Here is a 24,531-nt window from a genome sequence, read left to right on the forward strand (position 1 = left end):
AAACAAAAAGGTTGTCCTTTATGAATTACTGGTTTCAACTAAGAAAAGGGTCGACATATTTTATTTTTTTAGTGTAGATTCAAGGAATAATATACCCCTCTACTACGAAAAAGGATTAAATATATCCTTCGAATTTATTTTCGGTTAAAAATACTCCTATCATCCTTAAAGTTTTCAAATATACACTTGTTTTGACAGAAATTATCTCCCAAAATAACCCGAAATTATTTTTTAAATCCGTTCCATCATTTAAACCCGATCCAACTAAATAATAACCCATAAGATCCCCTTATTCCCCCAATTCCCTCAAACTTCAAACCTACATATTGGGGGAATAAGGAAATCTTATAAGTTATTATCTAGTTAGATCGGGTTTAAATGATGAAACGGGTTTAAAAAATAATTTCGAGTTATTTTGGGGGATTATTTATGTCAAGACAGGAATATATTTGAAAACCTTAAGGATGGGAGGGGTATTTTTGACCCAAAATAGATTCGAAGAATATTTTTAGCTTTTTTTTCCAAAGTAGAGGGGTATTTTTTATCCTTTTCCCTTTATTTAATTAGATAAAAATAGAACGAATTCAACTTTTATATGAAAATATAAGTCAAAATTTTGGTTGACTCCCCACATAAATGACAAAATAACTATTAACAAATTCACGTATATTATTGTTTAACAATGAAATTTTGTTTTACTATTTTTAAATATTTCACTTGAAGTTCAAAAAAATATTACTAGTTTTTTTTTTTTTTGGTTGGGTAACAACTGTGAATATTACCATAATAACCAACAAAACAATACAAAATAAAGAGCTCAGTAAGTCTAATCTTTCTACGATTTCCTTTCTGATCTGAATGACTACCTCAGCTTTATGTACATTTATGCCTTGGAACAATTTCCAATTCCTGGCTCTCCAAATGTGGTATAACACAGCTCCACAAAGTGTAGCTACATTTATCAGTTGTTACTCGACTATTCGCAAATAATGACTTCAATATTTGCAAGGGACTGCATAATAAAAAGTCAGAAACTACAATAGTAAATACTTGCATGTAAAATACGGTAACTCATTTAGGATAGTTAATGGAGGACGAAAGCATGTTTTCCGATCACGACGGGTAAATATCTAATGAACAAAATGAGAATACTATAATTTTATGTCACAAAAAATTAATCAGACTTAAAGAGACGAAAGGAACTTTCCCCAATCAAGAATTCTTCATAAATTTTGGACTTAAACCTTTTTATTCTGGTTTCATCTTTCCTCTCCTTCAACACACTATTACAAAACAAACATTAAAAAGGAAGATAGAAGAAAATAGGGATAATGTGCTCTCTTTTTCTTACATATTCCAGGAAGAGAAAAGTGGCAAGAGTTTGAAGGGAGCAGTCCTAACTAGAATGAGATGACTTTACTAGTTACAAAAGCTAAATGTGGATTGAACCACAAAGATATAATTACTGGAACCATCCCAAAAAATTGGCACTGGGATTTAATATATCGAGGTTAAATTGTCAAAATTTGCAGCACTAACAACTAACAAGTGATAACCTTCTAAAACTCACTATCAGTTTCTCTCATAGTAGAGGTTGCTGTGAGGTGAGGAGATCCTTATGCCTGAGAAGATTGCTTCAATCGATCGAGAAATAAAAACTACAGTTGCTCTTAGATCTTGTCACCTACCTAAGCATCAGAACTGTTGGGCTAAAAATCAACCTTCAAGCTCCTATAAAAATGGTACAAGTACATCCTCAGTATGTTTTCTTTCTCACTACCGGTCTTTTCACGTCTTTCTTTGCTGACACTGATGTGGACATTCCGATCATGACTTCGTATAAATCCTTCAATCTGCAATACGGAATGGAAACAGACATTTTTTCAAACTTCATTTAACGTCCACTAGAATGAAACTAGAAAGATAACATATTAGATCAGATGGACAAGAAGAAAGTTTCCCAGATACCTTGGCATCCCAATGAAAAGCGCAATCACAGAAACTCCAACAAACAGAGGGTACTTAGGAGCTGGAGTTACATCCTGGAACAGACCACGCAAACCAACGTCAGTATCATCACATAAACGATTAAAAGAATATTGGCTCGCCAAAGTGAAGATACATTTGATACACAAAAAAAAGTTCCAAAAAAAAATAAAAAATATACCTGTTTGTGGTGATTGAAATCGATTTTGTACTTGAGTGGACCCACATGAATTTGACAATGTTTTTCCAAATCAACCTCAATTACATCTGATTCAAATTTGTGGGTGCTTGAAGGCAGAGATGATCTAAGCTGCACAAGGTGCTTACCCTTAGGCAAGTCCTTCACCTGGAAAAAGTTTGAGAGAGGCAGTGGGAAGTTGTACTCAATCTTCAGCGGGTCAGCAGCAGACTTGATCTCCACATGGAGATGTGAATTGAACTCTCTGATTCTATGCCCTTCAACGTGGCCACTTAAAATTGTCCGCTCTGGCTGTTCAAATACTACAAAATCCAATCCCTTAGAGTCCTCAGCTCTAACCTGCAAATTATATGAAGTTAGCACAAGCAAAAAGTATGTCAAACCATTGTGCCTTCCAATAGAGAGATTAGATAAAACTTAGCAAAATGTAACCTTGTTATCTCACACATAATCTAGATAATACATAGATATGATGAACAGTGGCAGATCCAGGATTTTCACTTAGGGGGTTCGAAAAAAAAAAATGTAATGTTTAGGATTTGAACTTGGAACCTCAAGTTAAATTTTGAACCCCTGAAACCACTGAGCGAACTTCTAATCTTGTATTCAGTCGTGTTCAAAATCCTTATATGTACATAAATTTAAAAAAAAAAAAAAAAACTTACCATATATATAGTGTAATTTTTTGCCGAGGGGGTTCAGGTGAACACTCTCAGGCCTCCCCAGATCCGCCCCTGATGATGAATAAGTCCTCAAAGCTAGAATCTTGGCAACAGCATGTAATAAAAGTTGCAATGTATATATTCCGTCTTACTTCTACTTATAATAAAACCCGTTTCAGTGGAGCGTTTCCCCACAGTTCAAGTTTTTGGTTGACTCCGTCACCAATTTCATCAATTAATTCAATATCTTCTGGGTGTAGCATGTCTCATGGGACCTCATATTGGTTAGTTCATCTATAAGTAGACTAAAGACGTACCAGCTATGCCGGGTGGGAAAAAAAGGAAGCTCTTCCTGGTGTAAACCAACCATTATAAGATACTCCATATTTTCCTCACACTATTCTTACACTTGTAACCACTTCCTCTTGCATATCCTTTATGGCATTTATATATTTATTATAAATTCCTTTCAGTTCAAGATCAACATTAAGAACAATTTAAAAAAGAGATCAAGTTTATGATTTCCTATTCACTCATTAACATGAAAGGAAAAATGAACATGAAGTGTACCAACCTGAACAGTCAGAGCCTCAGGAGATGCACGCTCAATCGTAGTTCCACCATTAGCAACCTTCCTTGCCACTTTAATCACATAAGTAGTATCAGGTAGGAGTCCTCTCAATCGGTAAAATCCTGTTGAATCTGTTACTGTCTCCTCATAAAAGCCTTTAGACTCAGCTCGAGCTTCTACTGAAACACCTTCTTTTGGCTGGCCAGACAAGAGTGTAACTACTCCCATCGCACTGTAATGAAGTTAAACCATCTGAGTCTAACAAAAAATGGTAAAGATACTGCAAATGACAGGTCATAATTGACAAATCTCAGCTGATCCACCTAAGTAAAAACTGCTATTAAATGTGAACTCATGGTAGATAGATATTAGCAAGATCTAGAGATGTCATTTTGGCTTTTAGGTGCGGCTTGTGGAGGAATATAATGAAGGGATGGGACGACTTTAGCGTAAATATTTCATTCAGGGTAGGCACACACACACACCCACACCCACACACACACACCTGTATGCAACACGCGTTGCATGAAAGACAACTTCCTTTGACTCTCCAGAACCAAGTTCGATTGCCTCTGCTGGAGGGGAGAAAGCATATTCCTAGGCAAACATTAGCAAACATTCCCTCGTTAGAGAAACTATTACAATTGTTATATGATGCTGTAATTTGTAAAAGATTTAAGCATCCACAAACAAATCCCACGCCATTTGCTCTGGTTCATGGAAAGGGAATGAGAAGACTCGGCTATCTAACCTAGCTTGCATTTTGCTAGGGTAGACTTCTAAGGAAAGTACATCTGTACACTTGAAACAAAAAGAATAACAAAATATGAACTTTTTATATTTTTACCTAAGAGATACGTAACATATTAACTACTGCTCTCTGAGTAATAATTAACAGATCATTTAACATTTATCTTTAGTACAAATCATTCAAATTTATCTGTTTTCTAGCATTTGGCAAGAACTATTGTTAATTAACAAGAACATACTACATAGAAAAGCGAACTTTCAAACATGACATGTTTCCTGATAGTTATTGGAAAAAAAAAATCATGTTTCAAGATAACAATATGAATTCACAGTTCGTTACAGGTTATTGTTCCATAATGACAATAATATGTTCACGGTATCATACAATTAAATTTAATAAAAGAAGGCATGGTTAGTAATAGAAACAGCTGCTGCTAGATGGTCTAGCAAGTTTCATAATGTACAGATCTAAAAAGCCAAATATCATTGTCTAGATCCCCAAAGGAATCCATGTCTCAAATGCAGGCTCATCAGAACGATCAAGTTAGAAGATAAACCAACATCTATATTCCAAGATGATCAGAAAAGCCTAAGATTAGAAAGAAAGCATAAATACCTTAAGCAAGGGTCGGAGATAGAAACTCCCTGGAAATAAGTCGCCAAATACGAAAATCCCACCAACACCTGATATTGTATTGTTCCTGTAACCATCTTCTCCACTTAATGATAAGAGAACTGACGGAAAAGGCTCGTTGGCATCTTCTCTAGAATATATACGCACTGAAATTTGGCCCAGTTTTTGACAAGAAAAGGAATGAGGTCCAGCTTTCTTTACATGATAACCAGGCTGTGAATAAAAAAAGAAATATTAGGCAGGAGTTTCACTAGAAAGAGTCCACAAGGCCCTCCAATTAGAATAGCTGACAATTTAAGTTTGAATGCATCAAGGATAACTATAGCAACAAGAAAGAACAAATTTGCTAGCACACTCGTGATAATCCACCGGCTTCATACTTCTTATCTTATTTGTCCAGCAATGCATATAAATCAAAGACGCCCATACCACCATATATCATTCAGAAACAATAAAATAGCTCAAAAGGGATGAAAAGGCTGTTAATAATCTGGAGATGCTATTGATCTGCTCAACTGAAGAATTATTGAGAAACAAGAATCGCTCAGGGAGTTATAAAAATTGTCAAGAGCATTCAAACCTTTGAAGCTTCAACACTATAACTGATATCATCATACAGAGGCCCCGCGACAAATAAGCCATCCGTCCCTGTGGTAGTTTCAAGTGCTAAATCGCCTTGCTTAAGTGGAGCACTTTGGCTGTCTCCTGCAGCAATTACTTTGACAACAACATCATCGAGAGGGGGAGAAACTGATCCTTCTATATACATCCCTAGACGACCGGCAAAAGGAGGAATTAAAGATTGGCAGCCATCTTGCGTCACGGCAACCTAGAGAAAGCAAGGAAAGACTTCAAAACTAAGAGTAGATACACAAAAACTACTCTATTGAAACTTGCAATTCCACTTACATGCTGCTGTGTGGGATAAAATAATATCTTTTTTCCGCCATCATCCCTGAAACATGTAAGAACAATTAGAAATGCATAAAAAGCTGAAGAATTATACAAAGCTGACATTTAAAAATATATCTATTCTTGATTCTGTGCAAGACGATGTTTCAAAGCATTTGAGCAGGTCAGGAAAAACATTTCCTCTGATCTCCGAGTTCTAAATATCCTGCCATCTAACTACCATATGTATCAAACTGCAAAGCGAGTGAACAAGCTTGAAAAATACAGCTAAAAAAGTGAACATATATTTTGGAAAGTCCGAATCAGGCAGATGAAGATGCTTTATCATGTCAAGTCTGTCTGAAGGCTTTATTGTCTTTAAAACTCATTCAGACTAGGATGCTTACTTCACTCTCAGGGATATAAGTAATCCATAAAATAGATACATAGCTAATCAAAAGCAGATATGTATTACAACAAAAAGTTACCTTCTCTCCCTTAAGGAATAAAATCAATCACACAAGACCAAACAATATGTGAACCTCTATCATAGGCAAAGGTCATATTCTTTAAAGTTCCTTATCAATCTATGTATTTTTGTTTTAAACAAAAGAAAATATGAGAGAGAGAGCGGCAGAGAGCATGAAAAGAATAAAATCAAAATATAATTCACACACCGTGCATCTCGAGGAACAAAAGTAAATTTTCCTCCTGGACTAGCCCACATGGAAAATTCATAAACGGCTGCACTCGATTGATCAACTCCGTTAGGCATACGTCTTGCCATTAGACCATCAACAACAGAACCTTCACTGTCCAAAATGTCCAGCGGTATATTCTCAGGCAAGCCCTCAACGCTACTAAATGAACTTGATTCAGCATGGATATGACCCTTCAAAAGATAGCTATCGCCTTTCAAATAGATAGGCTACAAAAACAAGAAAATAAATGAGAAGACACGCATGATAAATGAAATAGCAAAATACAAAAATTCAACTCCAAAAGGATCATACGGAAAGGTTAGATGTATCAATTTTCACAGATGAACTCCCGAACGAAATACATGAATTTGGAAAGCTCAGTTCATGCACTCCCGGAGATTCTACACACACGTGTTGAGAACCCTTCTGCAATTCAAGAACCAGAAAAAGAAATGAGCTTCTCGCGTTAGTTAAAAGATTTTAAGAGTTAACTTTTGAGGTGGATTAAACCAACCTTGACGTTCAAGCTCATTCTAGAACCATCTGATTGAGTCAGCAAACCATCCACATTATGACTTGAGATTATGTTGACCCAGAATCCTTTTTGAACAAAATCTACCCCTTTAACATCCTCAGCACCAACTTCTAAATTGATAAAACTCTGCTCCCAGCACCATTTATCTTCTCCTGATGATGCTATTGGAAAATTGTTTTTTACCTGAAAATAAGAACATCATCAAATGGAACATCATAATGCATTGCCAACTAATTGAAGGAATAAACTTAACAAATGCAATAGAGACTGTAGTTTCAGCTAGACTACTTCTGGATACAAGTATTTCTTTAGAAAACTAAACATGAATATAGTACATGCACTCCATAATGCAGAAATAGGCAACAATGTAAGACTTTCGATTTGGTCAAATGGGCTCTCGTTACTTAAAGCAGGAAAATGGAGGTTGGCGCATTGAGAGCTTAAGAATAAAAAATAAAAAATAAAAAGGAGCCTTCATATGAAATGGCTTTGGGGATTCAATGTGGAAGATGAGGCATTATGGGAGAAGGTGATCACAGAGAATATGGTCTAATGAATGTAAGGTGTACAAAAGGGACCTCCGCCACATGGATTCAGTGTCTGGAAAAACATCATTGCCTTATGGCCTTTTTTCTCTCAACAGATTGGTTTCAAACTTGGAAATGAAAGAAAGATCTCTTTTTGGCAAGACAAATTGTTAGCACTGTTGAAGACCTGTTCACCAGTAAGAAGGACCAAGGAGGATCCTATCCTAAAGGAGAAGGAGTAGGAGGAGGAGTCAGTTTTCTTTGAAGCCTGGATGCGCTAGCGATTGGCACATAGGGGAATGGTTTCCCGGGTTTCAATCGCAGATTGAAATTCAAAGAGATTACCGCCTCCAGTCGGGGGTTCCCGACTCAAGTGGGAAGGATACAGTGATGGCATGTACACTGTTTAGTCTTGTTATAATCTATTAATGAGAGATTCAAATCAACCTGGCCCCTGGAAACACGTATGGAATTCTAAAGCAGCACCCCTCAAAGTTATAAGTTTTGTATGGTTGGTTGTCAGCAAAGCATGTTTAACTCAAGAGAAATTACAAAGGAGGCTTTTCAGCTTGTCAACAGATATATGTGTGAAAAAGAAGCAGAAATCAGCAACCACTTATTCCTGCATTTGCAACTTCTCAGCTATGGAAGATTTTTGAACTTTTTGGGTGTTAAAGGGGTGATGCCAAACACTGCTGCTAAATCACTATCATGTCGGAAAGAAATAAACAGGAGATGCTTTGAAGGAGAAAAGAAAATCCTGAAGATCAAATCAAATTGTTTTTTTTGTTGATAGCTTTTTGGTGTATAAAGGAATGGAAAAAAGATCGTGAAACTCTGTTACAGTGCATGGAATCTTTTGTATAGATAACCAGGGTTTCTCTTAGCTTTTTTTTTTTCCTCGTTTATTCTCCTCTTTTCTAGATTTTTTTTATGTAATCACAGCATTCACTTAGTGCTGGGTTTTGACATCAGAAATGCCTACCGTTTCAAAAAGCAAGAATTATCTACTATTTACTCCTGCATCAGGTCTACAACATGCCTAGGAAGAAGAAAGGGTCCGCTAAACTCCTAAATGAGAGGAAGAGATGAACACCCTTGTATTGAATTACATACAAACCATTTTTCTTGGATAAAAGGAAATTATAATGAAATAGCTACGGGAAAACACAAGTGTGAAGAAATTTTCATTCCATATACATTGTCAACAAACAAATTAATAAAATGTACATCTAAAACTTCTACTAGCTGTTTGTATGACCTATACTCATATAGATAAGAAGATCTGAGCGGAGAATGCAGCGCCCTTCAGTCACAAAAATAAAAAAAACCCAGGGAACATCTTAGAGGACTACCCAGTAAAAGTAAACTTCCAACCAGCGGATGCTATAATCACAAAACACAGTTTATTTTAAAAAAGAAAAGAAAAGCACAAACCTTTCATCACCGAATATAGTTAACTGATAACAAGGGGAATAAAAAGCAAAGGGAAAGATATTGGGATGTAAATACACAGAAAAAAATTCAAAGGGAGACAAAAAGCAAAGGAAGAAACATCGGGATGTAAATACACAGAAAGAAATGCAAAGGGTCCTATAACAGGATGGACAAGGACATAGGTGGGGATGTTACCTCAACCCTGTATTTACCAGGGAGAACATTTGAGAAGAGAAATCCATTACTCTCATTTGCCAAACCAATAGTCTTCTTATCATCTTTATTTCTCCCATCCAAGCGCACAAGAGTCAAAGAAACTGAAGAACCACATTTCTCCTTACAAACAACAGAGCCATGTATACTTACTTGTGCCTTCAAAAAAAGAAAAGGAGCAATCAACAAGCATTTCATCTGAATTTAGGTGGACTGACTTTTTACTACCATATTCTACAACTTAGATATTTAGTTTGACACATCATGAGAAGAATTAGCATAACTTCAAAGCAGTCCTTAGTTGGATTTAAAATTCTAATAACATAACTCAAATACCTGATAGAATTTGACATCCAATAACGGACTCCTGACTGAGACATCAATATGAGAAGGAGAAAATAGAAGCTCTTTAGCGTTCTCACGTTTTGCTGGAATAGCAGATAAGCGATAATCACCAGGGGGAACCTGTGGCAAGTTGAGATAAAATGTTAGTGTGTTTCAAACAGGAAATATTGACAAAGTTTCTAAGTTCCATTACATCCGAGGATGATGATAGAAATATCCCCATGGAAACTTTATGTCAATCAGTTCTGGATGAGGAGAAAGCTAGAAGGTCCCAAAGATCCAAGATTCAAAGAACCTTGGAATTGTTACACCCTAAGTCCTATTCTGCTTCGACTAGTATAACCTATAGATTCATGAGGGATCTTATACAAATGGGCTAAATTGTATCTAGTGTGACGTTTCTGGAGGAAAAAAAAAAGAATTGATGTATTTCACTTTGTAAAGTCGAGAGCAGGTATCTCTTTCATAAGGCACTGAAGAACTGCCCTCCAACAAAACAAAGGAATAGGGGGAAAGGAGGGGAAAAGCCACCCAACCAGAACCCAAGTAATAAAAATCTTACAATCTGACATAATGTGGTAACAAAGCATCAGAATTCTGAGAGCGTTCACATGATTTAACATGATTAACAGTTTAGAAAGCAGGATGTAAAACTCAATTTTAGATTAACACTGGCAAGGACCCAAGAATACTGTGGCGAATATGGTTGTTATATTTAGATTAACACTGGCAAGGACCAAAAAGTTTGAACTTGACAGGAATGTTACAAGTTTACCACAAAACCTAAAGATAAATACAAAGTGACCCCAAAAGATAACAGATTATACAAAACCACTCATCATTACCAAATATTCCAAGGTATAGGGGCGAAAAAAAATAAGACTGACGTGACTAGGGCAAAGGAAGAGGAATTGTCCTCATTTACCCTTCATCTTTTGGATCCTTTACAATGACATTGCACTTATAAATAGACTACCTCTTTCACTGGTTAGTTTATGTTGGCCTTTCTCATGCAGGGCGTTGAAGTGTGTGACGATCTCATCTAAAATCTTAAATTATTAAAAATCTGTATGTTAGTAAGAAATCCATTTTTGTGATAATGAGTAACGATGAAACTCATACCCAGCACTTTGGCATGTGTTGGTACCGCATTGAATTGTATGATCAACTCAAATATAAATGTTCAAGCTATTAGGAAAAGAGCACATTTGCGAGCCCGCATATATGTCCAGTCCAGACTTTTTTTGGTTAAGAAAAGTAAGGATTTCCTAAGACTATATAAGGAGACCTATGTTGCTCGGACTCTCCAAAAATGTTGCTGCACCCGTGTCAGATTCTCCAAAAATGCACTACTTTTGGAGAATCCCACACGCACCCATCGACATATCTGAAGAGTCTGAGCAACATAGAAGGAGACAACAACCTTTCTCAACCAATGTGGGAACTCTAAGACCTCCCGCACGTCCGGACTTAAACAAATGGAGAGTGGATAACATAACAGGTGAGTCCAATATTAAGACGTGTCTTAATAAACAAGCACCAATAAAATTGAAGGAAATTAGTTAAAAGGGGTCTTTACAAAATGAATAGAGGTACATGACCCTCTGTATACATGGGCGATTCTGAAATAACACAGAGGTGATCTGTTACATTTTGTGGAGGGTCATTTAATCAATTCACCCCCAATAATTGATGGATGTTTCGTTGTGCACCCTCCCACCCGCCCCTGGGAGTCGGAAAAGTATGTTACTGATGCACCCTACAAGTCATGCTTTCCCATACGGGGCTACTGTGACAGATATATGCCATTAAGCATTTGATTATCCTATTTCACCTAAACAGCATCCTATGACAGCGACAGCAAGTATTCAAGAAGCAGAAAACTATTCACTCTGCCATACCTCAAAGCAAAAATGGCCATTCTCATCAGTAAGTTTCACTTGAGGTTTAACGTTTTGCGGGCCGTGAGTCAGAGCTACCTGCATGCACATAACCATTTGCTAGAAGATAATGGAAATATCAAAAGAAATTGCAAATATTTTTTAAGTTCTGACCAAGAAATTAGACAATTAACAACTTGGGGTAGGTGTATGATAGACTAGTAAAAAGTAAGGAACTAGTATCGAGGCACTAAAAGATACCAACCTAACTCATTTCACATAAAATTATCAGTGCATAATTGCTAACAGTATCTCCCAAAAGTGAACTCACCACTCGTTAAGAAAAAGGTCATATTACACAAAAATGTCCCACCAGCATAACAAACTAATTTCAGAATTTTGAACTATGTTTCATGTGTAAAACATCAATATGGAAAGCACACCAACAATTGGAGAAAGTTGCTAGTTTGATAGAAGAGCAGAAGAGAAACACGATACCTTGGCTTTGAATTCGGAACTAACTGTTTGCACAACACCACATACATCATATGATGCAGCTTTGATGTCTGAGATAGAAGCCATATTAGGCAATACCTAAAATCATAAGGATGGAAGAGGTGGAACCACCAAAAACGGGGGCAGTAAGTAACAATTTGGAATAAATGACCATATAACAAACTATTTGCACTAAAAGGAGATAGATCTCTCAAATCATCATTATAAGTTTCTTAAACAACGCAGTTGATAAGCTTACCAAAAAGTCAATGAGCCTGTCAAATCTGTAGTGCGCCTTCTTTGCTTCTATTGTGTATCGTTTAGAGGTGACCTGGAGATGTTTTGCAAGTCAATCAAATGCAAAAAAAAAAAAAAAAAGGGGGGGGGGGGGGGTGGGGGGGGCCTATGAAGCATGCACATTGAGAAGTACAAACATGAGATATCTTCTGAAAGTGAGGGGTAAATTTGAACATATTAAAAGTTTGCAAGAAGTGAAAATTGCAGACAGAAATATACATGAGGAAAATATTTAAATATCCCCGAGGTTTTAGAATATTGTGCCCCAACCCCCTAAACCCCAAAAAAACATAATTTTAATATATTCTAACAAAACCGACCATTTGGAAAACCCTGCTTCTTAGACCATTTCAGTCAACTCAATCAAGCGTTTGAGGAAGTGAACGGCTGAGGTATGATGGTACTACTTCCTAATCACACCGGGCAGCACACAGAGCTTAAAGGCACAATCAGATATTTTTACTTTTTACCAAATAGACAACCTCAGAAAAGACTGATGCCAAAGACAATCCGATAGTATTTACAACAAATTGCCAATTCTTCACGTACAAAACTTTGAAGCTACCACATAGCTGCAAATAGAATTACCTGGTCAAGCTTGTAATATCCTTCTTTGTCAGTGATAGATCTTTTCTGTCCATCAACTAAAATTTCAACACCCTCAATTCCATTACCATCTCCATCAACCACACGACCCCCAACAGAAAATCCAGTGACCTATTAAAAAGGTAAAATGCAACAACTTTTTGAAACAAAGGAATTACAGAAGAACCTAATGTGCCAATGATTCTAAAGGACAAAGACTCAGAACATGTGATAACATGCATAGCACTTCTTACGACCGATTTGCCAAGCAGAAAGAATACAGTTAAAGAAGAAAGCATCCATCCTCTACCTTAGGTTTTACAGAAGAAACCATCAAGGAAAGGATTAGAGAAGCATACAATATGGCGCTAGAAGAACAAAATATGCACCGTCCGAGTAGTTAAAATAGTTTGGAGGACCGTGAAGAACATACAAAGATAGCTGGTCCTTTAGCAAAGGGTATTATAAATGGAGGCGAAAAGAGCTCAGCATGCTCTTTCGTGCAGTAACCAATAATTTACTAAAGTGAGTCCATTTTTCATTGGCTGATCATTCTTTCTATAGAAAAAAGTTAATTAACAACTCAAATTTATATTTTGAGACAAATATGTAGGTTTCTTTATATGAAAGAGAGAAAAAGATTGATATTCATAGCAAACAACTGCTCACCACAAGAATACTTTTCATTGTCATAGTATCTTTTTATTTAGTCCTTGATAGATCTTTATTGATCTGTCTTTGCAATATAATCTCCTTCTTCAATTCAACTTCAATAAAGAAATCCTCTAACTGAATGGATATATGAGATTATGGTACACAATGAACAATTTATCAAGTGTGATCAACAGACTTTGGTTCTTTGAAATGGCAGTTGCAATTGAAAGATATATACACGAGCAGTCAAATTGGTTGTTATACCTTGTTAAGAAATTTCCTCACAAACAAAAACAGCAGCAAAGTGATGTTTTTTACATACAGCAGATACTTAGCCAAAAGGACAGTTTTAAATTCCCACATAATACAATAGAGGCCCATTTAAATGGTAAGAAGGAAACAACGTGCAATACTATACCTGAAACCTTTCCGGCACTATTACATGGTCATGCTGAACTGATATCGACATTGAAGAAGGTGAAACATCAAAAACTGTGTTTTCACCCTTGTAGAAGGGTATAAGCTTGTAAACCCCTGCAATAAGTTCAATAGATCAATCCTTATAATCGAGAAGAGGGATGGAAAGGTGGTGATAAATGGTATCTTACCAAATTAAAAAAGGTAGATACTCATACAACACGGTTAAAGTGTTGAACAAACCATCTTCTAGTACTCGAACAGCACTAAAATTTTCTTGTTTTTTAAGTTTTTCTTTATCAGTTTCTTCTTTTGGTTGACCAAATGGCACGAAAAAGTAATAGAGAAGAAGCATTATGAACTTCGTTTTCCAGTATCAATCAGTGTTAACGTCCTACTGAAAGAAATGCAGTGCTAACTGGCTACGCAACACTTCTGAATGGCCTTGCCAAACCCACTGCACGCGTCTACTAAAAGAGTCTCTCTGTGAACAGTGTGAAGGACTATGAACAGCAAGGAGGACAACTAATCATCTTTTGCATGACCAAATGAGTGGAGAGCTCGAGGCGAAAGGGCCACGGCTCAAAATGTCAAATGAAATGGAGAACCTAGTGACAGAGCATAACCTATAGACAACCCAACTTTATTACCTAAATCCTTGTCATTTAGTTCTTGGGAATCAAAGGGGATATGATCGAAGGTGCCGGAAGTGTGAGTATGGCCAAATGTAGAAAGAAGAAAGCCGACATTGATAGGCTAATACTGTAATTAAGAGAAATTGGGCTGAGAAAGGTATCTGAATAGCGAGTATTAATTGGGAAGCCTAGTATAGAAGGTCATTTTTAAGTATTGGAAAGAGGTGATTAGACAGGACATGGTGCAGGTCCAGCTTCTTCTTTTTTTTTTTTTTTTTTGGTGAAGTAATTAAATCGTATTAGAATGGCATCAAGAACAGAGATACACCAATAGTGTACTTCAGTAGTAATTACAAGTAATAGTCACAAAAGCAAAACCTACCACCTACTCCTTCATAAGCTATCTAAAATCTTAGCTATGTCCTCTGCCTCCTGAGGGAGTTCATGAATACACCAACTATAGAAAAACACTAGACAGTTCATTTTTAACTTCTAGAAAGTGATACTTTTATTTTCAAAACATCTCTGATTCCTCTCCTTCCATATTGTCCACCAGATGCAGACCGGGACAATTTTCCATCTCTCCCTGTGTCCTGACAGATTCCCACCTCTGTTCCAGCAAGCTAGAACTTCAACTGTACTCCTTGGCATTGTCCATTTTAGACCCTTCAAATTAAGAAAATTCTGCCAAAGTTGTTCTGCCACTTTACAGTGTAAGAAAAGATGATTAATCGTCTCTGCTTCAGTTTCACAAAAAAAAAAATCTGGAACATAGTTGACGACCCCTCTTCATCACATTATCTTGAGTTAAAACAGCCTGTCCAGCCACTAACCAAGTGAAACATGCCACCTTGTAAGGAATCTTAACTTTCCAAATCAACTTCCAAGGCCAGAATCCCAGTTGAGTATTTCTGTTATGAATGCATTTGTAGGCTGATTTGACAGAGAATATCCCCTTCTTTTCCTTCAACCAAACTAGACTGTCCACATTAGTGGAAAAATCTTTGAACTGCTCAATAGTATTGTAAAATTCTGTCAACCTTTCCACCTCCCAATCATTGAGCAATCTCCTATAACTGAGATTCCAACCAAAATTATCCCTAACTTCCAAAATAGTTGCCATCTTCTGTTGGTTCAAATTGTAAATTTCAGGGAACAAATACTTCAAAGAGTATTGACCAACCCAAACATCGTGCCAGAAATGTTTTTCCCTCCATTTCCTACTCTAATCTTGGAGCTATGCCATATTTTGGGCCACAAATTCCTGATGGATGTCCACAAGCCAACACCATAAGGACTCTTCACTTCCTTGGTAATACATTGATCTTCCATCCCATATCTAGATAGAATAGTTTCTTTCCACAAAGACTGTTCCTCTAATGCAAATCTCCAGAGCCATTTCAGTAAAAGGCTCTGGTTGTGACTTTTCAGGTTCTTAACTCCCATTCCACCTCTTTGCTTGCTGGAGATGACAATTTCCCAGTCTACTAAATGAATTTTCTTTGTCTCACAATTGCCTTGCCACAGAAAATTTCTTCTAATGGTATCCAGCTTTTTAATGATCTCCCCTGGTATTGGAACTAAAGACAGCATATATGTTGGCAATGCATCTAATACGCTGTTGTATAGAGTCAATCTACCTCCCAGTGATAGATATTGACTCTTCCAATTAACAAGCTTCTTCTCACACTTCTCCAAAATAGCATTCCAAATGTTCATAGATTTACTCTTAGGAGGTCCAACTTACCGAGGACATGACTTTAGATAGGAGGTTATGGAGGACACAGATTAGGGTAGAGGGATAGTAAGTAGTTGAGTGTTGTCCTACTTATCATTTCATACTAGTAGTCGTAGTATTATTCTTGTAGTTCCTTGTCGTTTGATTTCTGTTACTATTTGTTGTTGCTTGTACTTCGGTTAGCATATTATTTTGTGGTAGTTACGACTCCTTTCCGTTCAGTCAGCTTTATCCTGCTTCCTATAGTATTTTGCCATGCCTTTTATATTGCTTTCATATTGCTTTGAAACAGCTGGGAGGTAGAGATAAGGTCTGCGTACACTCTACCCTCCCCATTCACTGGGTATGTTGTTAAAATGGCCACATACTTTTCCATGTCATGCATTGTTCAAGAGAGATCACAATAATCTGCTGAGAGAGAAGATCAGTAGAGTTGACCATAGAAGTCTTGTGCAAGTTGTTATTAATTAACCTTGATTAACTCTGTGCTAGATCCTCTCCCTACATATGTGATATCCTTATTTCCTATTCCTTCAACAGTAGTGAAAAAATTAGACAAGCTAAGGAGAAAATTTCTATGGCAAGGTTGCAAAGAAGGAAAGGGTTACAGTTTGGTGGAATGGGATAAGGTAATACTTAGCAAAGCAAGGGGTGGATTGGGAATCAGAAATCTAAGACTACAAAACAATAGTCTAATGATGAAGTGGCTATGGAGATATAATGGAGAGGAAAATGCCCTATGGAAGGAAGTGATCATGGCTAAATTTGGTGAACTTAGTCCTTGGTGTACAGAAACAGTCACTGAACCCTTTGGGGTTGGAGTGTGGAGAACTATCAGGGCATTGTGGCCATTGATGGAAGCAAATCTGAAAGTTAAGGTGGGTAATGAGGTCAAGATTAAATTCTGGAAAGAAGGATGGATTGACCAAACTCCTCTAATGGAATCATTCCCAGATCTGTTCAGTATTTGTAACAATCCCGAAGCAAGAGTGTGTGAATGTTGGACACCCCAGGGGTGGGACCTTTCTTTTAGAAGGCTGCTAAATGATTGGGAAGTGGAGAGGGTGGCATCATTACTTGGAAAACTAGGAGGCTGCAGTGGTATCACAACAGAACCTGATAAGATTATAAGGAAGCATAGCAAGGATGGTTGTTTCACAGTCAACAGCATACAAGATAGAGATGCAAGGTGGAGCTGGAAGGCCACAATACCAATGGAATTCCATCTGGAAAACCTTGGTACCTACCAAGGTGAAATGTTTCACATGGTTAGTGGTAAAGAGAGCCTGTCTTACTCAGGAAGTTTTACAAAAGAAAGGGATGCAGTTAGTACCCAGATGTTTTCTCTGCAACAAAACAGGGGAAACTAACAAACATCTGTTTCTTCATTGTGAGTTCACTGCCCATCTTTGGGAAATCTTTCTCAAACATTCTAATATAAGATGGATCATGCCAGAGCACACTTCAGATCTGTTCAGTTGCTGGATTAGAAGAGGAGGGAGCAAAAGTAAGAAAAGGTGGTGGAGGATAATACCAGCCTGCATATGGTGGACTGTGTGGAGAGAAAGAAATGGGAGATGTTTTGAAGATAGATCCAATTGTATTCAGAAAGTTAAATGGAATTGTATTGTATCTTTACTTTTTTGGTGTAAAGTAAAAAAGTAAAAAACTTTTTACTCGTGGTGTATCCTAGAGTAAAAATTGCAAATAACCATAGCTACGATCCAAGAATCTATCTCTCTCTCTCTCTCTCAATAAAGATTTAGGTGTACTCACTTCAATCTATAAAAGAGTTGCCTTATAAGAGACTTCACCAAACAGGTAATTAAATGCAACTTTCTTACTCGTCCATTCGAGATTTAAATAGGGTGACTTGTGACTAGGTTAGAGATCAAGCCCTACGCGATGCGAACTAAGCTTGGCATTTAAGTAGAGAAGGTACAGGGGTGGGTCCATCATCCCCAGTTTCAAAGGCTCATAAGCCAAAATGTGCTTATAAGCCAATTTGACCGGCTTATAAGCTTACTGAATCCCTCTCTAAGATATCTAACAAAGCTAAATGATACTTTTTAAGTTATTTGCAATAACAAGAACCACTTTTAATCTCTTATTTGATCTTCATATGTCTTAATTTGATTTGATGTTCAAGAATACAAACCTATGCAATTAAAACTTCCAAATATTTATATAATGCTAGGAAGCAACTTACACTTAAACAGTTATGATGATTATATACAGCCAAATCAAAAGAATTACACAGCAAAAATAAAAGTTTTACCGCAAGGAATGGATTTCAACGAGAAGATTCCATTAGAATCTGTCACAGTGTGGCAAAGTGCTTCTCCCAGTCCTAGATCACCAGGTGAAGTTATAGAGTCCTTAGGGCAATCAACTTTTGTGACATCATCTGAGTACAAATAGATATGAACTCCCAATATGGCATTTCCCTGCAATACAACTTAACATCACAAAACATAAAAGAATCTCAACATACAATTAATTGGAACAAGAGAAGCTACGTTGGAGACTCACCTAATCATATTCTAATCCTTCTCGTGGGATGGGGTGTTAATTTCATAATCACTTGGTATCATAATATGGGAAAACAAATGAATAGGTCAATTGTTCGCTAATTCATGTCAATAACACTAACGACCCCAAAGCAGCTATACATTTGTTGTCTTTGCTTCACAGTTTGTGCACTTTCATTTGAATAAGAATGCATAAGAGGACACTCACCGTAGTAACACTACTAGATAACAAAAGCCAACATCAAAAGAATAAAAGTATCATCCAAAAGAAAAGTAAGTCCTTAATCTATTTTCCCTTACATTTAGTATAGGTATATCACATTGATGCAGCACCAGAAAGGGAAACCAACATATCAAGAAAGTTGTAATCGTCCTTTTTTCCCTTGATGGGTAAGAACCTTGTATCTATCTTAATCAATCAACTGAATCGTCATCTTGAGAAAGCAAAGCTTATCTTAGATCAACAGAACTTAGCCCGCAAGATTACCAGTTTTCAAGTTCTTGGTCTCCATAAGCTTCGTTAACCTACTAGGATATCAAGGCTAGTTTAACTTTCTAGAATTATTTTTGCTATGTATTAGCAAAAAGGTAACGGAGGTATAAATCCGAGCGAGCTTTAAAGTTTATTTTAAGTCCTACAAAGTTGCCTTGACCCATCAGTTTCTTAGAAGAAATACATGGAAACTGTAATAAGTCGCAGCAGCACACTGTAATATAAAACTTACAGCAGAAACACAGATCAAGTCATTACTAGAGAAACTCACCTGAGCAACCACAGATCCACGAATATCATAACCAGGTACAAAGAAGAAGTCCTCCACTATTATATTTTCGAAACCCAACTCAATCTGCAATGAGAACCAACATGGTAGGTTCAAGTAATTATTCAATCAGTGTTACTTATTCCTGATGGATGTACAGTAACTTAGGAAGTAGATATGGTAAACAGAGTCTACATGATTACACGGAATCAAATGAACACGAGGGACTCAAAACGCACCTCGGCAGATCCTCTAACTTGAACATTCAAGTCGTGACGTGATGCACGTAATTTGTACTTCCCTGTAATGAAGATCAATTAGTACACTGCGCAGCTTTATAACCGAATAATTGCATGTTAAGCACACACAGAAACTATCTATTCATAAGATAAGCATCATAATCATACCTATCTAAAAAAGTAGCATCAGAATCATGCAGTTGGTCCATCTAAATATATGCACTATAAAATACAACCAAACAACTTTTAGGGTAACATACCGGGAATAGTGTTTGTGAAGGAGTATGTTCCTCTGGGCGTTGATAACGCAGAGGACACAACATCACCCGTGGGAGACAATAGCTCAACCTTCACATTTGATGGGCCTCCATCTTTCTGAGAGCAGCTCTCCCCGCTGACACTTCCCATAATTCGTCCAGATACAGTGAACCTGCAGAAACAGTGACTCAAGAAAGTTAGCACGTAGAAAAGTGGGTAGAGTGCATAATGCACCTTATATGGAATATATTGCTAAATAGTCGAGTGGGAAACAAGATAAATATTGTAAAAGACTTAAGCTCCCCCTCCTTTGTTCACTGTTAATGGAACAAAGGATTCAAAGACTATTTTCAATATTATAAGAATAAGGACAAACCCTGTGAACCGAAAATTTATATCTTCATTGCGATTGCAGCCAGCATGATCAATTACAACAGGTACCTACAGAAAAATCCTTCTTTGGTCAGATACACCAGCCAGAAAAAAAAGAGGGGGAGGGGGGGGGGGGGGGGGGGAGGACATTAAGCTGCTAGTAAAATCACGAAAAATGCATATGCTAACAAAATTGTCATCAGCTTATGATTGAAGACACTCAACTTGTTCAGGATCCCACGACCATCCATCCGGTCCCTTGACTTTGATCAAGAAAGAACCCTGCAAAATAATTTCAATACAATGTGAGAAATTCTTATTTTCTCACTAAACAAGAGAAGTGAGAGCAAGATGTCATGTTAAATTAAAAATCTAAGAAAGAGGAAGAGGATTGTTGTTAGTTGGTGATTCCTGTGAAAAGGAGTTGGGAGAAGCTCCAGGTCATCTTCATTTTTGTGGGCACTTGTGTTATAGTTGTTTAATATCACATAATTATCATTAAGAACTGTGGAAGAAGTAATAACAAGTAAAAAATTACATAAGATTAGCAGAAGAGAGAAAGGTAGCACCGTTGTCTTTTCTAGTCTATCCAAAATGAATACAAAAAAAGGGTATTGTTTAGTTATCAGGTTAAAAAAATAAAGGATATTGTTTAATATCAGTGAAAATAATGTTATTTCTCAAAATAAAACAGTGAGCGAAGTGATATTGGAACTATTGGTAGAATTTTTAGTTCCATTGAGTACCTCTTTGATAAGGTAGTTCCATTGTGTACTTTTAGTGTAAAAAGAGAATATCTTATTACAAAGATAATAAAGCAAACTTAGACAGCATCTTGGTGGACTCTAATAAAACAAAATTATATCATTAATCAAAAAAAAAAGATTTTGTGTGCATGCTACTCTGTGAGTTACGCATTTGAAATGCATCAGTTGATGAAATAACGAAGTTAAACAGAAGGGTATCCTCTCTATCAACTAAAGTTTTAAATGAGGCAGTCCTACAATTCAGCATGGCAAGCAGAAACCTTGGCTCAAATCACACTACCACCCATTTATCCAAGACATTTATACATCCTTAGCCTATGAAAAAGAGTCAAGCGCGCAAGTGAGTCGGCGATGTTGAAGACATAATAAGCTAAATGAAAGTTTACACTCTCTGGCAGCTTAAAATTTTAGATGAGGCAGGAACATAATTCAACATCTATTAGAAGATCTCAGACCAAGCCATGTAAAAATACTCTACATTTGCGTACAAGGAGACCCGGTCTATCTTCCACTTTTACAGTAATGTTTACTCCATCTTTAAATTTGATAAGATTCCTACATTGTCCATCCCGTAACAAAATATTATAAGGGGTTGTCTGGTTTGAGGGATAAGGAATAACAATCCAGGATAAAATATGGGATCATTTTATCCAGCATTTGGTTGAATCGTTGATTCCGGAATTTGCAGTTCCAGGATTATTAATACCTGCAATTGTGGTATTATTTTTATATCACACTTCTTTTCAAAGAAGTTATTTTTACCACACTTAATATGGGATGAACACCAAAAAGATTAAGATGCTCTTCTCCAAAGCTCTTTCTCCAACGTCCTATTAAAAGTCAAGGTTAAGATTGGAAATTAAAGTCTATCCCAATTATCTAGTGTAGCACCAAACACGTGTTATATTATACCCATATAATATATGTGTTATTATTATACAAAACACGTGTGTTATAATATACCAAACATCCGATTTTTAGTCCAGTGAACCAAACATCTACACATAAAAGTATATCCCACCAAATAATCCGCCCCTCGTACTCTGATCCTGACATAATAATATTGATATAACTTGTTCACCAACCAAAACTACCCCCTAAATACCTTGGCTAAATAACTTATTCCTCAAGAGATTTCAGTTGCCTGGTGTACATCGGCCGTTGGTGATTTGGCTGTCTTGAGCATAAACCAATCTTCTAATTTAAATACGATCAAAGTACACTACGAAACTCAAAGTTAGTGACAACATAACCTCATCGAGTTACCAAGGAAGAAAGAAAAAACATAAGCTTATCCAAGAAAATGTGCAACTCAGTACCATTTGGAAGAAGTACCTTATCATACACTGGAATGAAGTAATAACCATTAGGGGCACAATACGTTCTTTCCTTCACCAAGCCATCCAATGTGCGAAGCTCAACCTGCAGTAGAAAAGCATATGATGGGAAGCTCTAGTGTGTTATCCTTACAGATTTGCTTACACTGTAATGTGTAAATTGTTAAAGGCTGAATGGGAAATAGTAGGCATAGTGGCATACTACAGCACCCATCAACACGGTGCATAAATAACTGCTCAACACCAGAAATTTGAATAGATGAATTGGAAAACACCACCACCAATCAATGTCCAGAAAATGCCGTCCTTTTTAACCTAGGGCTGCAAGGCATAGGCCCTGGGGCACGGCGCTAATATCCCATGGAATTTTTTTATTTTCATACATAAGCAAAATGTAGCATATAATACAACCAAACAATGGTAAAAATAAAAACGACACTTAAATCATTAAAGGAAAGGACAGTGGGTTAACTGTCAAGAATTTATGCTTTTGAAGATAGATCCAATTCTATTCAGTAAGTGAAATGGAATTGTACTGTTTCTTTTATTTTTGGTGTAAAGAGCAATGTATAGAGGAAGTAGATGATCTGGTAGATTTATTTGGAGCCCTGTAAATCAGTTTTTGTTTATCTTCTTTATAGTCTTACTATTCTTTTGGATGTGGCCAGCATACCCTTAATGTTGAGGAACACAACTGAATACAACAGTACCATTCTTTATAGTAGTATTAGTTTCGGCTTTTTTATTAATTTAATATTTTCGTATATCTTATTCTTAGTTCTCTATTACTACTCGTTGTCTCTTCTGCTTTGGTTTCCCTTCTATCTTGCTATTGTTACTGCTTATGTTTCCTTATCTGCTGTGTTTACACTTTCCTTGAGCCGAGAGCCTATGTGAAACAGTTTCTCTACCTTACAAAGGTAGGAGTAAGGACATCGTACATCCAGAGGCGGATCCAGGATTTAAACTCTATGGGTTCAAACTTCAGATTTTTAGCATTGAACTCATTATATTTTTAAAGTTAGGAGTTCATATCTACTATTTATTACAATTTCAGTAATTTTTTACACATAAATTTATGCTCCGCATCGAAAATTAGGGGTTACAATACTACATACGCCTCTGCCTACATCCTACCCTCCCCAGACCCAGTTGTGGGATTACACTGTTGTTTGTTGTTACCAACAAAGTGAATATACATGATTCATCTAGCAGACATCACCTAAGATAAAAGAGCAAAATAATAATGGCTTATCAATTTTATGACGTACAATGATATTAGAATAATCCAATTTAGGATCGGTTGACTTCCTTGACTTTATCAGTTCGGAACTCGCCTACATCCAAAAATAGAAACAATCGAGATCATCAGTGTCACCTACTAAAAAGGATTTAGCAATATGTGATTTGAAATCTAAGGTAAAAAATGAAGATAAAAAAAAAAAGACCTCGACAAATCCGCCACATCCTTGAATTGAATCAGCAGTGACAGTGGCGGAAACATGGAGAATGATTAATATGAGAGTGAGGAGATAGTAGTAGTAGGTCGATGCCATTGCTATACAGATCTTAAGCAGCTCAGTTGAGCTGGGAATTTCTCTATGCTGTGAATGGGCAAGGGTTTTGGTTTTTTATTTTTACATAACACCACCTTTCTAAGTGGTTATCACGTCAGTAAAAAAAAAAAGAAAAAAGAGGAGGGACAACTTAGGGGTCGTTTGGTTTGAATTTATATTGGATTACTCATGTTTGGATCCTCTAAATTATTTCATTATTGATTGTTTGATTTGTTGTATTAAAAGTAACATGTATTGCATAATTTTTTAGAAAAAGTTGTTTGTTTATAAAAATATACTCCATTTTATTTAGTAGAAAAATGGTTTGAGGAACCTCAGGGTTATTTTTGTCATTTTTACTCCTTCTGTTTCAATTTATATGAACCCATTTGACTGGGCACGATATTTAAGAAAGAGGGAAGACTTTTAAAACTTGTGTTTCAAAATAAGCCTTGAAAATTTATGTGGCTGTAAATCATTCATAAAGTGAATTTGTTTCCAAATTAGGAAAGAGGTCATTCATTTTGGCACGGACTAAAAAGGAAATAGGTTCAAACA

At 36.6% G+C, this 24,531-nt stretch overlaps 1 protein-coding gene across 1 annotated transcript; it reads right to left on the reverse strand.

The window, feature by feature from the left end:
- Window positions 1–1,203: 1,203 nt before the first annotated feature.
- Window positions 1,204–24,076, reverse strand: LOC132605552 (uncharacterized). The gene is made up of 27 exons (XM_060318679.1): window positions 23,866–24,076; window positions 23,689–23,754; window positions 22,416–22,502; window positions 20,539–20,595; window positions 20,318–20,382; window positions 19,944–20,113; window positions 19,684–19,745; window positions 19,448–19,531; window positions 18,431–18,599; window positions 13,781–13,896; window positions 12,712–12,840; window positions 12,086–12,157; window positions 11,830–11,925; window positions 11,353–11,430; window positions 9,443–9,571; window positions 9,089–9,265; window positions 6,909–7,112; window positions 6,707–6,820; window positions 6,371–6,621; window positions 5,712–5,757; window positions 5,383–5,631; window positions 4,785–5,015; window positions 3,924–4,015; window positions 3,422–3,650; window positions 2,168–2,524; window positions 1,969–2,042; window positions 1,204–1,853 (listed from the first exon to the last, which is right to left on the reverse strand). The coding sequence occupies exons 1-27, from the start codon at window positions 23,971–23,973 to the stop codon at window positions 1,757–1,759; spliced, it is 3,609 nt and encodes a 1,202-aa protein (XP_060174662.1). The 5' UTR covers window positions 23,974–24,076; the 3' UTR covers window positions 1,204–1,756.
- Window positions 24,077–24,531: the final 455 nt, after the last annotated feature.

This window comes from Lycium barbarum, chromosome 8, assembly GCF_019175385.1.
Source record: "Lycium barbarum isolate Lr01 chromosome 8, ASM1917538v2, whole genome shotgun sequence".
NCBI lineage: Eukaryota > Viridiplantae > Streptophyta > Magnoliopsida > Solanales > Solanaceae > Lycium > Lycium barbarum.